The following is a 14,259-nucleotide window of genomic DNA, read 5'->3' as shown; positions in this document are numbered from 1 at the left end:
AAAGTAATTCTATTAACAGATCGTATGATCTTATATATAAAAATTTCAGAGACTCTAAACAAAACTAATAGAAGTTATAAAGAAATTTAGCAAAGTTGCAGAATACAAATTCGACACACAAAAATCAGTTGCATTTCTATACACTAGTAATTAGCAACTTGAAAATTAAATTAAGAAAATAATTCCACTTACAAGAGTATCAGAAATAAGAAAAAAAAGGTAGAAATATACTTAACCAAGGAGGTTCAAGACTTGTACACTGAAAATTATAAACCATTGCTGAAATAAGTTAAAGATCTAGGTAAATGGACATATAGCTCATGGTCGTGGATTGGAAGACTTAATATTGTTAAAATGGCACTAGTCCCCAAAATAGTCTACAAACAATGTAATCCCTAGCAAAATCTCAAAGACCTTTTTGCAGAAATGGAAAAGCTGACCCTCAAATTCATATGGAATTACAAGAGACCTCAAATAGCCAAAGTAATCTTGAAAATGAAATACAAAGTTGGAGAACTCACACTTTCCAATTTCAAAACTTACTACAAAACGACAGTAATGAAAACAGTGTGATGCTGGTACAAATATATATAAATGGAATGGAATTTAGAATCCAGAAATAAACCCATACAACTATGGAAAATTGATTTTTAACAAAGGTGCCAAGACCTCAATAGGGAAAGGATAATCTCTTCAATAAATGGTGCTTGGACAACTGGATATTCACATGCAAAAGAATGGAGTTAAACAAAATGAACTCAAAATGGATTACAGACCTAAATGGTAAGATTTAATACTATAAAACTCTTAGAAGAACATATAGTGGTAAATCTTTGTGACATAGGATTTTGCAATCGATTCTTAGATATGCTACCAAAACCATAAACAACAAAAGAAATAATAGGTAAATTGGGCTTTATAAAAATTAAAAAACTGTGCATCTAAGAGCACTTTCAAGGTAGTGAAAAGACAGTCCACAGAACGCAAGAAAAAAAAATTGTAAATCAGATGTGATAAGAGGTTAGAATCCAGAATACATAACTACATTTTGTAACTCAACAACAAAAAGACAAACATCCCAATTAAAAAATGGACAAAGGACTTGAACAGACATTTCTCCTAATAAGATCTATAAATGGCCAATGAGCACATGCAAAGACTCTCAACTCATTGGTTACTAAGAATATTCAAATCAAAGCCACAAGGAGAAACCACTTTTAACTCTTATAGGATGGCTAGAATTAAAAATAAAGGATAATAAGAAATGTCGGTAAGGATGTGGAGAAATTGGAATCCTCACACATGGCTGATAGGAATATAAAACAAGGCATTCACCATGGAAAACAGTTTGGCAGTTCTTAAAACATTAAACTGAGAATCACCATATGATCCAGCCATTACACTCTTAGGTATATATCCAAAAGAATTTAAAACAGGTGTTCAAGGGGCTGGCCCCGTGGCCGAGCGGTTAAGTTCGCACGCTCCGCTGCAGGCGGCCCAGTGTTTCGTTGGTTCGAGTCCTGGGCGCGGACATGGCGCTGCTCATCGGACCATGCTGGGGCAGCGTCCCACATGCCACAACTAGATGGACACACAACGAAGAATATACAACTATGTACCGGGGGGCTTTGGGGAGAAAAAGGAAAAAATAAAATCTTAAAAAAAAAAAAACAACAGGTGTTCAAACACAAACTTGTACATGAATGATCACAGCAGCACAACAGCCAAAAGGTAAAGCAACCAAAATGTCCATTGACTGATGAATAAACAGAATGTAGTACATGCATACAGCAGAATATTAATCAGCCATGAAAAGGAATTAAATACTGATACGTGCTACATCACTGATGAAACTAGAAAACTTTATGCTAAGTGAAAGAAGACAGACACAAAAGGCCAAATATTGTATGATTCCATTTATATGAAATATCCAGATTAGTCAAATCCATACAGAGTGAAATCAGATTAGTAGTTGCCAGGACTGGGAGGATGGGAAATTGAGGGGGTGATGGCTAAGAGGTGTAGGGTTTCTTTTCGGGGGGAACAAAACTATTATGGAACTAGATAGAAGTAATAGTTGCACAATTGTAAATGTAGCAAATGCAACTTACCTGGATACTGTAAAATGGTGAATTTTATGTCATAGGAATTTTACCTCAATAAAAAAGTTACCATTTAAAAAATTAACAAGACATGACCCTTGTCTCAAACAACTTAAATCTAATGGAGGATACAGGTGACTCAACAACTGTAATACACAATAGAATTAATTATTCCACAAGTATTTACTGAGCACTTACTATGTGAGGAACTCTTCTAATCATTTAGGACATAACAGTTACCAAAAAGAGGTAAGAGTGATTAATTCTGGTTGAGGGGATCAGGAAGTTGCTTTTGAGCTAGATCTTCATAGATGAATAGGCTATTTCAAAAAGTGGAGTGGTTGTTCAGGCATTCCCAGGGAAGGAAAGGGCATGAGCACATTCACATAAGGAAGTGCATGATGCATGTTCTGAGATAATAAGTGTATTGGTTTCCAATGGCTGCTGTAACAAATTACTACAAACTCAGGGGCTTAAAACAACAGAAATTTATTCTATCACAGTTCCAGAGACCAGAAGTCTGAAATCAGTGTCACTGAGCTGAAATCAAGGTGTCAGCAGGGCCACTCTCTCAATAGAGGCTCTTAGGGGAAAACCCATTCCTTGCCTCTTCCAGGTTCTGGTGGCTGCTGATAGTCCTTACCTTGTGGCAGCATCACTCCAGTTATATGTGTCCATCGCCACATTGCTTTCTCTCTTCTGTGCCTCCTCTCCTCTTCTGCTTGTCTATAATCTCCTTCTGCCTTTCACTTATAAGGACACCAGTGACTGAATTTAAGGCCCACCCAGATAGTCCAGGATCATCTCATAATTTTTTATTTAATCAGTTAAAAGTCTGCAAAGTCTTTGCCATATAGGGTAACACTCACAGGTTCCAAGGATTAGAACATGGATATATCTTTGGAGTAAATTTCCTATTTACTCATCAGTATCCTCGCCTCACCCACCTGTAAGATCCTTGAAGGAAAGGACTTTGTTTTCATCACTGCATTCTCAGTTTCCATCCAAATACATGGCATATTAATATACACTGAAGTTATGAATGAATAAAGTTACTGTTTTATCTGAAATGTATTGGTTGCTCTAAACTACAAGTGGGTCACTTGAGTAATGAGATAATTTTCTGGGATGTTAGTGAAGTTCTCTATCTTAATAGAGATTGAAGTGAATTACACAAATGTATGCATATGTCAAAATTCAGAAAATAAACCCTTAAAATTTAAGCATTTCATCATAATAAAACTTTATAGGAGAAGAAAAAGTTTTAGTTAATGATGTGCATACTAAATTATTTAGTAGGAAGCATATTAATGTCTAACATTAATTTTGAGGTGCCTAAAAAATGGGATTGATAGATATGTGAAAAGTATAATAAAATGTTAAAATGGTAAAACCTAGACAGTGGGTATAAGGGTGGTCACTAAAAATCTTTCAACCTGTATATATGTTTGAAAATTTTTTAACGAATATAAAAATAAACTCATAAGAATATATATGACACATTTTAAAACGAAAACAATGTACATCGAACAAATTAGAATGGTTTCTTAGGAAAGGACAGAGGAATAGTAGGAAAAGTAAGATAAAAAGAAATAAAGAAATGAAACTTTAAAAAAGAGAGACTTTACAATAAGGACGGTGCACTATGAAGTGAGAAGTTTGATGCACCTGAGATACAAAAATAAATACTGATTTTTAAACAATAATAAGTGATTTGCACTTGAAGAAGAGTGGATTAATCAACAACTGCATGCATCACTTAAGTGACAATGATGTCAATGTCAAGAGCGTACACAAAAGCTTCAGATCTTGTTCCACACTACCTGTGCTCAGGGCGAACCCTGAATACATACCTGTGAGGATAGATAAGGTGGTAGTCTTTCCTGCCCCATTATGCCCTAGAAGAACAGTGATTTGCCCCTCATATATATTCAAAGACAAGTCTTGTACTGCCCTTACGACAGTATTCTGTAATGTGAATTTCTGTGAAAAGAAAAAAACAATCACTAACTTCATATCTATTGCGATTACTTATAGAGGACAGGCATTGATATAAATTATCCAGAGGGGAAGAAAAAACAAACGAGTAATCTCAAAAAGGAGCAAAAGTCAAAGTACAAAGAGATAGAATTGTAAAAAAGAAACAATATTTGAAAGCAGTATATGAATAGACCTTCAAAGTAGGTCTACAAAACTCCTTCTGAACAATCTTACCCAGTCCCACTTTGGTCCAATTACTGTTTGAAACTGACAGTGTCACAATCCGCTCTAGTCAATGTCTTTCTCATAAGTTCCAGAACTTTATGGTGGAAACCCATTATACTTGGTTGTCCTATATGCACTTCAAACTCTACTCATTACCACATCTGAAAATGTACTCCTCCTGCTACATTCCTTATCTGAGTAAGATGCACCATTATCCACCTAGATGTACAAGCCAGAAACCTGGGGACTGACTTAACTTAGACATCTCCCTCTGCCACATCTACTAAAACTCATCAGTCACCAATCACTGCTGATCAATTCATTTATTCAACAAATGTTTACTGAGTGCCTACTATGTGGCGTACAGAGTGTAAGGTACCTTGAATACATTTGTGAACAAGACTGACACAGCTCCTGCTCTCATGAGAGAAAAATTCTAGAAGAAACACACAAAAAGCAAAAACTGATAAATGATTACCTATTGTAATAACCATTAGTAGATGGGGCTACTTTATGAAAGATGGTCAAGAAAGATTCTTTGAGGCCATATTTTTTTTAAGCTACAAACTGAAATTGAGCATGTTCAAGGAACTAATAAAAATATAGTCTCCTCCAATAGGGAGGAAGTTATCACTCTCATTCTCACTATGACAAAAAAGCTGAACAAACTGGAAAGCAACAGTTCTTAGATCCATTAGAGAGCTGAGGTCACTGGGCAAACAAATGCGTCAAAAACTGGAGATGCAGGCAAATACAGAGAATTACAGTTTCTGGGAGCCGAAGTCCCTGGAGCCAGAAATTCACAAGATCATTTAAATGGTAATTGACAAATTTCTAGAGGCTGAGTGTGTGCTATCTTGAGAGTTAAAAACTCCTGGGGGCAAAGTTTTCGAAAGCCTGCATCCTTTCATGAGTTAACCTCGAGGAGCCCCAGCAGGTTCTCATGGTGAAGATTAGAGAAAAATACCTTGTGCTTCCATAAAGGGAGGGTGGAGGGAGTAACCATTCTGAAATACCTCAGGATAAAATAAACAATTTTTCAATATGCCCAAGTGTTCTGTTCAGAGTTACAAAGGCCAGTCCTCAAGGGAAACTCCTTTATCAGAGCCTAACATACATGAGGGAAGGGAAATACCCAACTCCATCTCGTTAGCATTTCTGTCGCAACTAAGCAGGTGATGGAGAGCTGAGAAGCACTTGTGAGGGTCACAGCCCAGAGGCACAGGCCTAATAAAAGACTGAGACCTAGGTATAGGATTATAGAATACTTTTTCTCCCCCTATACCTTTCCACCACATAAACAGGGCTCATATATAATAATCTGATTACAGCAGAAAGAATCACAGGCTCAGACTATATTTAAGAATAAGTCTCTAGGAAAACCCAAAACTAACAGGGGACAAGAAAAAACAAGGACACTAGAGGAAAGTAAAGCCTCTGATGGCTACAGCAAACTGTAAACACAGCCTAATTCCTAGACAGGCAAAAATAAAACCTCATACTTAAGCAGTAATTTCATCTGTTCCTAGTAACCAATACATGATGTCTGGTTATTAGCAAAAAATTACAAAGCATGCAAAAAGGCAAGGAAAAAAAACCAGTCTGAATAAACAAAGCAAAGAACAGAACCAGATGCAGATATGGCAGAGATTTTGAAATATCAGACTGGTAGTATAAAATAACTATGATTAATGTGCTAAGGTCTCTAAGAGACATGAAGAACAAATGTGTAATGTAAACAGAGATAGAAACTCTAACAAAGAACCAAAAGGAAATGTTAGAAAGCAAAAACATTGTGACAGGAATGAAGGATGACTTTGATGAGTTCATCAGTGGATTAGACACGGCTGAAGAAAGAATCAGTGAGCTTGACAGTATACCAATAGAAATATCTGAAACTGAAATAAAAAGAAAAAAGAATTAAAATAACCAGAACAGACTATCCAAGAACTTTGGGACAATTATAAAAGGCATAGCACACAGGTTATGGGCATACCAGAAGGAGAAGAAAGAGAGAAAGGCACAGAAGAAATATTTGAAGCAATAAGGACTGAAAATTTTCAAAGCTAATAACAGACACCAAACTATAGATCTAGCAAGCTCACAGGACACTAAGCAGGATAAACACAAAAAAACTAGACCTAGGCATATCACATTTAAACTGGTGAAAAACAAATAACGAAAGTCTTGAAAAATAAAAAAAATCTCAATAAAAGCTGGGGGGCAGGGGAGAACATTACCTATAGAGGAATAAGAATAAAATTACACTAGACTTCTCTTCAGAAGCCATAGACAGGCAGATTCTTTGTAAATAGGATTCTTTGTTCTATTTCTGTGAAGAATGTCATTGGATTCTGATTGGGATTGCATTGAATCTGTAGACTGCTTTGGGTAGTATGGACGTTTTAACTACATTTATTCTGCCAATCCATGTGCATGGAATCTCCTTCCATCTCTTTACGTCATCATCTATTTCTTTCAATAATGTTTTATAGTTTTCATTGTATAAGTCCTTCACCTCCTTGGTTAAATTTATTCCTAGATACTTTATTCTTTTTGTTGTGATTGTAAATGGAATTCTATTCTTGAATTCTCTCTCTGTAAGTTAGTTATTAGAATATAGAAATGCAACTGATTTTTGTAAGTTGATTTTGTACTCTGCAACTTTACTGTAGTTGTTAATTACTTCTAATAGTTTTCCGATGGATTCCTTAGGGTTTTCTATAAATAAGATCATGTCATCTGCAAACAGAGAGAGTTTCACTTCTCTCCCTATTTGGATTCCTTTTATTCCTTTCTCTTGCCTAATTGCTCTGGCCAAAACCTCCAGTACTATGTTAAATAAGAGTGGTGATAGAGGGCATCCTTGTCTTGTTCCTGTTCTCAGAGGGATGGCGTTCAGTTTTTCCCCATTGAGTATGATGTTGGCTGTGGGTTTGTCATATACGACCTTCATTATGTTGAGGTAATTTCCTTCTATCCCAATTCTGTTAAGAGTTTTTATCATAAATGGCTGTCGCATCTTGTCAAATGCCTTCTCTGCATCTATTGAAATGATCACGTGGTTTTTATTCCTCATTTTGTTAATATGGTGTGTCATATTGGTTGATTTGTGGATGTTGAACCATCCCTGTATCCCTGGTATAAATCCCACTTGATCGTGATGTATGATCTTTTTGATGGATGGCTGTATTCGGATTGCCAATATTTTGTTGAGGATTTTTGCATCTATATTGATCAGTGATATTGGCCTGTAATTCTCCCTTTTTGTGCTGTTCTTGTCAGCATTTGGTATAAGAGTTACGTTGGCCTTGTAGAATGTGTTAGGAAGCATTCCATCTTCCATAATTTTTTGGAATAGCTTGAGAACAATAGGTATTAAATCCTCTCTGAAAGTTTGGTAGAATTCTCCAGGGAAGCCATGTGGTCCTGGGCTTTTATTTTTCGGGATGCTTTTGATTACTGTTTCAATCTCTTACTTGTGATTGGTCTATTCAGATTATCTATTTCTTCTTGATTCAGCTTTGGGAGGTTGTAAGAGTCTAAGAATTTATCCGTTTTCTCTAGATTGTCCATTTTGTTGGCAGATAGCTTTTTGTAGCATTCTGTTATAATCCTTTGTATTTCTCTGGTATGTTTTTATTTCTCCTCTTTCATTTGTAATTTTACTTATCTGAGCTTTCTCTCTTTTTTCCTTTGTAAGTCTGCTGGGGGTTTGTAGATTTTATTTATCTTCTCAAAGAACCAGCTCCTTGTTTCATTGATCCTTTCTACTGCTTTTTTTTTGTTTCAATAGCATTTATTTCTGCTCTGATTTTTATTATTTCTCTCCTTCTGCTGACTTTGGGATTTGTTTGTTCTTTTTCTAATTCAGTTAGGTGTAGTTTGAGATTGCTTATTTGGGATTTTTCTTGTTTGTTAAGGTGAGCCTGTATTGCAATGAATTTCCCTCTTAATATGGCTTTTGTTGTATCCCCTATGAGTTGATATGGTATGTTTCCATTTTCATTTTTCTCCAGATATTTTTTGATTTCTCCTTTAATTTCTTCAATGACCCACTGGTTGTTCAATAGCATTTTGTTTGGTCTCCACATCTTTGTCCCTTTCTCAGCTTTTTTCTTGTAATTAATTTCTAGCTTCATAGCATTGTGATCAGAAAAAATTCTTGTTATTCTTTCAATCTTCTTAAATTTATTGAGGTTTGCTTTGTTGCCCAACATATGGTCTATCCTTGAGAAAGTTCTGTGCACACTTGAGAAGAATGTTCTCAATATTCTGTATTTATTTCTGCTCTGATTTTTTTATTTCTCTCCTTCTGCTGACTTTGGGCTTTGTTCTTCTTTTTCTGTTTATTCTCCTGTTTTTGGATGGAGTGTTCTACATATGTCTATTAAATCCAACAGGTCTAGCTTTTCATTTAATTTCACTGTTTCCTTATTGATTTTCTGTCTGGATGATCTAGCCATTGTTGTGAGTGGAATGTTGAAGTCCCCTGCTATTATTGTGTTATTATTAATATCTTATTTTAGGTTTGTTAATAGTTGCTTTATGTACTCTGGTGCTCCTGTGTTGGGTGCATAGATATTAATAAGTGTTGTCTTCTTGGTGGAAGGTCTCTTTAATCATTATTTACTGCCCCTCTTTGTCTCTCTTTACCCGTCTTATCTTGAAGTCTACTTTGTCTGATATAAGTATTGTAACAACTGCTTTCTTCTGTTTGCCATTAGTTTGGAGTACATCTTCTATCTCTTCACTCTGAGCCTGTGTTTTTCACTGGAGTTGAGATGTGTTTCCTGGAGGCAGCATATTGTTGGGTCTTCTTTAATCCACCATGCCACTCTGTCTTTTTATTGGAGAATTCAATCTATTTATGTTAAGGGTGATTATCGATATATGAGGGCTTAATGCTGCCATTCCATCATTCATTTTCCAGTTCTCCTGCATTTCCTTTGCTTCTTGTCCTGTGTATTTTGGTCTACCAATTGAGTTGTGGTGTTTCTTTGTTTTCTCCTTATTTATTATTTGTGTCTCTGTTCTGCTTTTTGTTTAGTGGTAACCATAAGGTTTGTATTCAAAATCTCGTAGGTAAGATAGTCCAATTTCTGATGGCCTGTTATTTCCTTAGACTAAACTGATTCCTCTTTCCTCTTCCCCTTCTAAGCTGTTTTTCTCACATATCACTCCATCTTGTATTGGCAGTTTGTGATTAAAATAACAAGAATATCTTTGTTTTTGTTTTCCTTCCCTTTATCCTTAATGCTACTCTTGAGTATTTGCTAACCTGTTCTGATGTATAGCTACAATTTTCTGATTTTTTTATCCATTTATCTCATTACTCTGTGCTTTATAATCCCTTCCTCCCTGTTTTTTCAGTTATGAGGGCCTTTTAGAGGATTTCTTGGGGGGGGGGCATCTTGTGGCTACAAACTTCCTTACTTTTTGTTTATCTGGGAAAGTTTTTATTTCTCCATCATATCTGAAGGATATTTTTGCTGGATGGAGTATTCTTGGCTCAAATTTCTGTCCTTCAAAGATTTGAATATGTCATTCCAGTCTCTCCTAGCCTGTAAGGTTTCTGCAGAGAAATGCACTGAAAGCCTCATAGGGGCTCCTTTGTAGATTATTTTTTTCTGCCTTGCTGCCCTTAGTATTTTTACCTTTTTTTTTTTGAGGAAGATTAGCTCTGAGCTAACATCTGCTGCCAATCCTCCTCTTTTTGCTGAGGAAGACTGGCCCTGAGCTAACATCCATGCCCATCTTCCTCGACTTTATATGTGGGACACGTGCCACAGCATGGCTTGCTGAGCAGTGCCATGTCTGCACCTGGGATCCAAACTGGTGAACCCTGGGCCACCGAAGCAGAATGTGCGGACTTAACCCCTGCACCACTGGGCCAGCCCCAGTATCTTTTCTTTGTCATTCACTTTTTCCAGTTTCACTACTATATGCCTTGCAGTAGGTCTTTTTACACTGATGTATTTAGGAGATCTGATAGCTTCTTCCACATGGCTATCCATCTTCTTCCATAGGTTTGGGAAGTTCTCTATTATTTCTTTGAACAAGCTGTCTCCTTCCGTCTCCTTCTCTTCTCCTTCTTGAATACCTATAATTCTTATGTTGCATTTCCTAATTGAGTCGGATATTTCTCAAAGACTTTCTTCATTTCTTTTTAGCCTTAGTTCTCTCTTCTCCTCTATCTGGAGCATTTCAACATGTCTATCCTTGATTATGCTGATTTGTTCCTCTAACATGTCCACTCAGGTGTTCATGGAATCTATATTTTACTTCTTCCACTGTGTCTTTCACCTCCAATATTTCTGATTGATTCTTCTTTATAGTTTCAATCTCTTTTGTGAATTAGCTCCTGAATTCATTGAATTGTTTCTCTACATTCTCTTTTAACTCATTGAGTTTTTTGATGATAGCTATTTTGAGTTCTCTGTCATTTAGATTACATATTTCTGTGTCCTCAGGTCTGATTTCTGGGTCCTTGTCATTTTCTCTCTGGTCCGGAGATGTAATATAATTTTTGATACTGCTATAGGACATGGCTCTGTTTTTGCACATTGTGGTATAATTTGGTCACAGTTACTGCCTATCGCCACTGGGTGAGGGTCAAGAGCTGTATATTCTGAGCCCCATGGATTTTGCCAAGATCCCAGGCACTGGGGCTGGTGCTGGGTGAGTTGCAGGGGAGAAGTGCTTTCTTCTGCATGCTCTTGGGGTTTTCTCTGTCTCCCCTCACTATCTGCTCTCCTGGGGTGTTGGCTTGATGAGGTCACCCACACATTAGCTTTCACTTTGGTAGGGGCTTGCCCCTAGGCTGTGAGGGCCCTTGGGGATCCATGATGTTCCCACAAATGAAGATCCCCTCCCTCGTTCCCTCCCTCTCGGAGGCCACCCACAGTCCTGGATCCCAGTCTTTTGGGGAGGGAACGATGTTTTCTCTTACCCTGTTCCACCTCCCCTGAGGGGGGCTCCAGACTCTCCTCCTTCTGTCATATGGCTCTGTGGGTCTCTCAGATGTCTTTTGCGTTGTGTTTGGATGTCCTCTGTTGGAGTATGAATGCTTTTTTCATTGTATGGTGGATGAGAGAGATTACTGGGAAGGCTCACCCTGCCATGATGCTCTTATTCTTAATTTTTAAAGAAATCTCCATACTGTTTTCCATAGTGGCTGCACCCATTTGCATTCCCACCAGCAGTGTATGAGAGTACCTTTTTCTCCACATCCTCTCCAACATTTGCTACTTTTAGTCATGTTAATTATAGCCATTCTGACAGGTGTAAGGTGATATCTCACTGTAGATTTGACTTGCATTTCTCTAATACTTAGTGATGGTGAACATCTTTTCATGTGCTTATTGGCTATCTGTATATCTTCTTTGGAGAAATGTCTGTTCACATCTGCTGCCCATTTTTTTGACTTGGTTGTTTGTTTTTCTGTTGTTGCATTGTATGAGTTCTTTATATATTTTGGAAATTAACCCCTTGTCAGATATATGATTTGCAAATATTTTCTCTCAGTTGCTGGGTTGTGTGTTTTTGTTTTGTTTTTGGTTTCCTTCACCTTGTAAAATCTTTTCAGTCTGATGTAGTCCCATTTGTTTATTTTTTATTTTTTTACCTTTGCATGAATAGACATGGAATTTGACAAGATGCTGCTAAGACTGATGTCCAAGAATGTACTGCCTATATTTTCTTCTAGGAGTTTTATGGTTTCAGGTCTCACATTCAAGTCTTTAATCCATTTTGAGTTGACTTTTGTGCATGATATAAAATAGTAGTCTAGTTTCACTATTTTGCATATAGCTGTCCAGTTTTCCCAACAACATTTATTTTTATTTTTATTTTAAAGATTGGCACTTGAGCTAACAATGGTTGCCAATCTTCCCTTTTTTCCTTCTTCTTCTTCTCCTCCAAGCCCCCCAGTACATAGTTGTATATTCTAGTCATGAGTCCCTCTGGTTATGCTATGTGGGATGCTGCCTCAGCATGGCCTGACGAGCAGTGCCATGTCTGCACCCAGGATCCAAACCAGTGAAACCCTGGGCTTCTGAAATGGAGCATGCAAACTTAACCACTCAGCCATGGGGCTGGCCCCCCAACACCATTTACTGAAGAGACTTTCTTTTCTCCATTGTATGTTCTTAGTTCCTTTTTCAAAGATTAGCTGTCCATAGATGTGTGGTTTTATTTCTGGGCTTTCAATTCTGTTCCATTGATCTGTGTGTCTGTTTTTGTGCCAATACCATGCTGTTTTGATTATTATAGCTTTGTAGTATATTTTGAACTCAGAGATTGTGATGCCTTCAGCTTTGTTCTTTTTTCTCAGGATTGCTTTGACTGTTAGGAGTCTTTTGTTTTTCCATATGAATTTTAGGATTCTTTGCTCTGTTTCCATGAAGAATGTCATTGGGATTCTGATTGAGATGGCACTGAATCTGTAGATTGCTTTAGGCAATATGGACATTTTAACTATGTTTATTCTTCCAATCCATGAGCATGGATTATCTTTCCATTTCTTTACATCTTTATCAATTTTGCTCAGTAGTTTCCTATAGTTTTCAGTGCATAAGTCCTTCACCTCCTTGGTTAAATTTATTCCTAGATATTTTATTCTTTTTGTTGCAACTGTAAATGGGATTGTATTCTTTTTTTTTTTTTTTTTGAGGATGATCAGCCCTGAGCTAGCATCAGCTGCCAATCCTCCTCTTTTTACTGAGAAAGACCGGCCCTGAGCTAACATGAGTGCCCATCTTCCTCTACTTTATATGTGGGACACCTGCAACAGCATGGCTTGATGAGCATGGCATGTCTGCACCCAGGATCCGAACTGGTAGACCCGGGGCCACTAAAGTGGAATGTGCAAACTTAACCGCTGTGCCACTGGGCCAGCCCCTGGGATTGTATTCTTGACTTCTCTTTCTGCTAGTTCATTATTAGTGTATAGAAATGCAACTGATTTTTGTAAGTTGATTTTGTACCCTGTACTTTGCTGTAGTTGTTGATCATTTCTAGTAGTTTTCTGGTGGATTCTTCAGACTTTTTTATACATAGAATCGTGTCATCTGCAAAGAGTGAGAGTTTCACTTCTTCCTTCCAACTTGGATCCCTTTTATTTCTTTTTCTGGCCTAATCGTTCCAGCCAAAACCTCCAGTAGTACACTGAAAATGAGTGGCAAGCGTGGGCACCCTTCTCTTGTCCTGTTCTCAGAGGGATGGCTTTCAGTTTTTCACCGTTAAGTATACTGTTGACTGTGGGTTTGTCACATATGGCTTTTATCATGTTGAGGTTCTTTCCCTCTATATCCATTTTATTGAGAGTTTTTATCATAAATGGATGTTAGATCTTGTCAAATGCTTTCTCTGTATCTATTGACATGGTCACATGATTCTTATTTCTCATTTTGTTAACGTGGTGTCCTACATTGATTGATTTGCAGATGTTGAACCATCCCTGTGTCCTTGGTATAAATCCCACTTGATCATGGTGTATGATCCTTTTAATGTATTCCTGTATTCTATTTGCCAATATTTTGTTGAGGATTTTTGCATCTATGTTCATCAGCAATATTGGCCTGTAATTTTCCTTTGTGTTGCCCTTGTCTGGCTTAGGGATCAGGGCGATGTGGGCCTCATAGAATGAGTTAGGAAGCATTCCATATTCTTCAATTTTTTGGAATAGTTTGAGAAGGACAGATATTAAATCTTCTTTGAATGTTTGGTAGAATTCTCCAGGGAAGCCATCTGGTGCTGGACTTTTGTTTTTTGGGAGGTTTTTGATTACTGTTTCAAACTCTTTACTTGTGATTGGTCTATTCAGATCCTCTATTTCTTGTTGATTCAGTTTCGGGAGCTTGTATGAGTCTAGGAATTTATTCATTTCTTCTAGGTTATCCAACTTGTTAGCCTATAGTTTTTCATAGTATTCTCTTATAATCCTTTGTAT

At 37.1% G+C, this 14,259-nt stretch overlaps 1 protein-coding gene across 5 annotated transcripts in view; it reads right to left on the bottom strand.

The window, feature by feature from the left end:
• LOC103568054 (phospholipid-transporting ATPase ABCA3-like) overlaps positions 1–14,259 on the bottom strand; it is a 205,007-nt gene that overhangs the window by 97,981 nt on the left and 92,767 nt on the right. For all 5 annotated transcript variants that reach the window (XM_070568434.1, XM_070568435.1, XM_070568438.1 and 2 more), the window contains one exon: positions 3,956–4,085. In XM_070568434.1, the coding sequence (XP_070424535.1) occupies positions 3,956–4,085 (130 nt within the window). The remainder of the gene's footprint in view (positions 1–3,955; positions 4,086–14,259) is intronic.

The sequence above is a fragment of the Equus przewalskii genome, chromosome 12, assembly GCF_037783145.1.
Source record: "Equus przewalskii isolate Varuska chromosome 12, EquPr2, whole genome shotgun sequence".
In the NCBI taxonomy this organism is placed as follows: Eukaryota; Metazoa; Chordata; class Mammalia; order Perissodactyla; family Equidae; genus Equus; species Equus przewalskii.
This window is presented reverse-complemented; position numbering and strand designations above follow the sequence as displayed.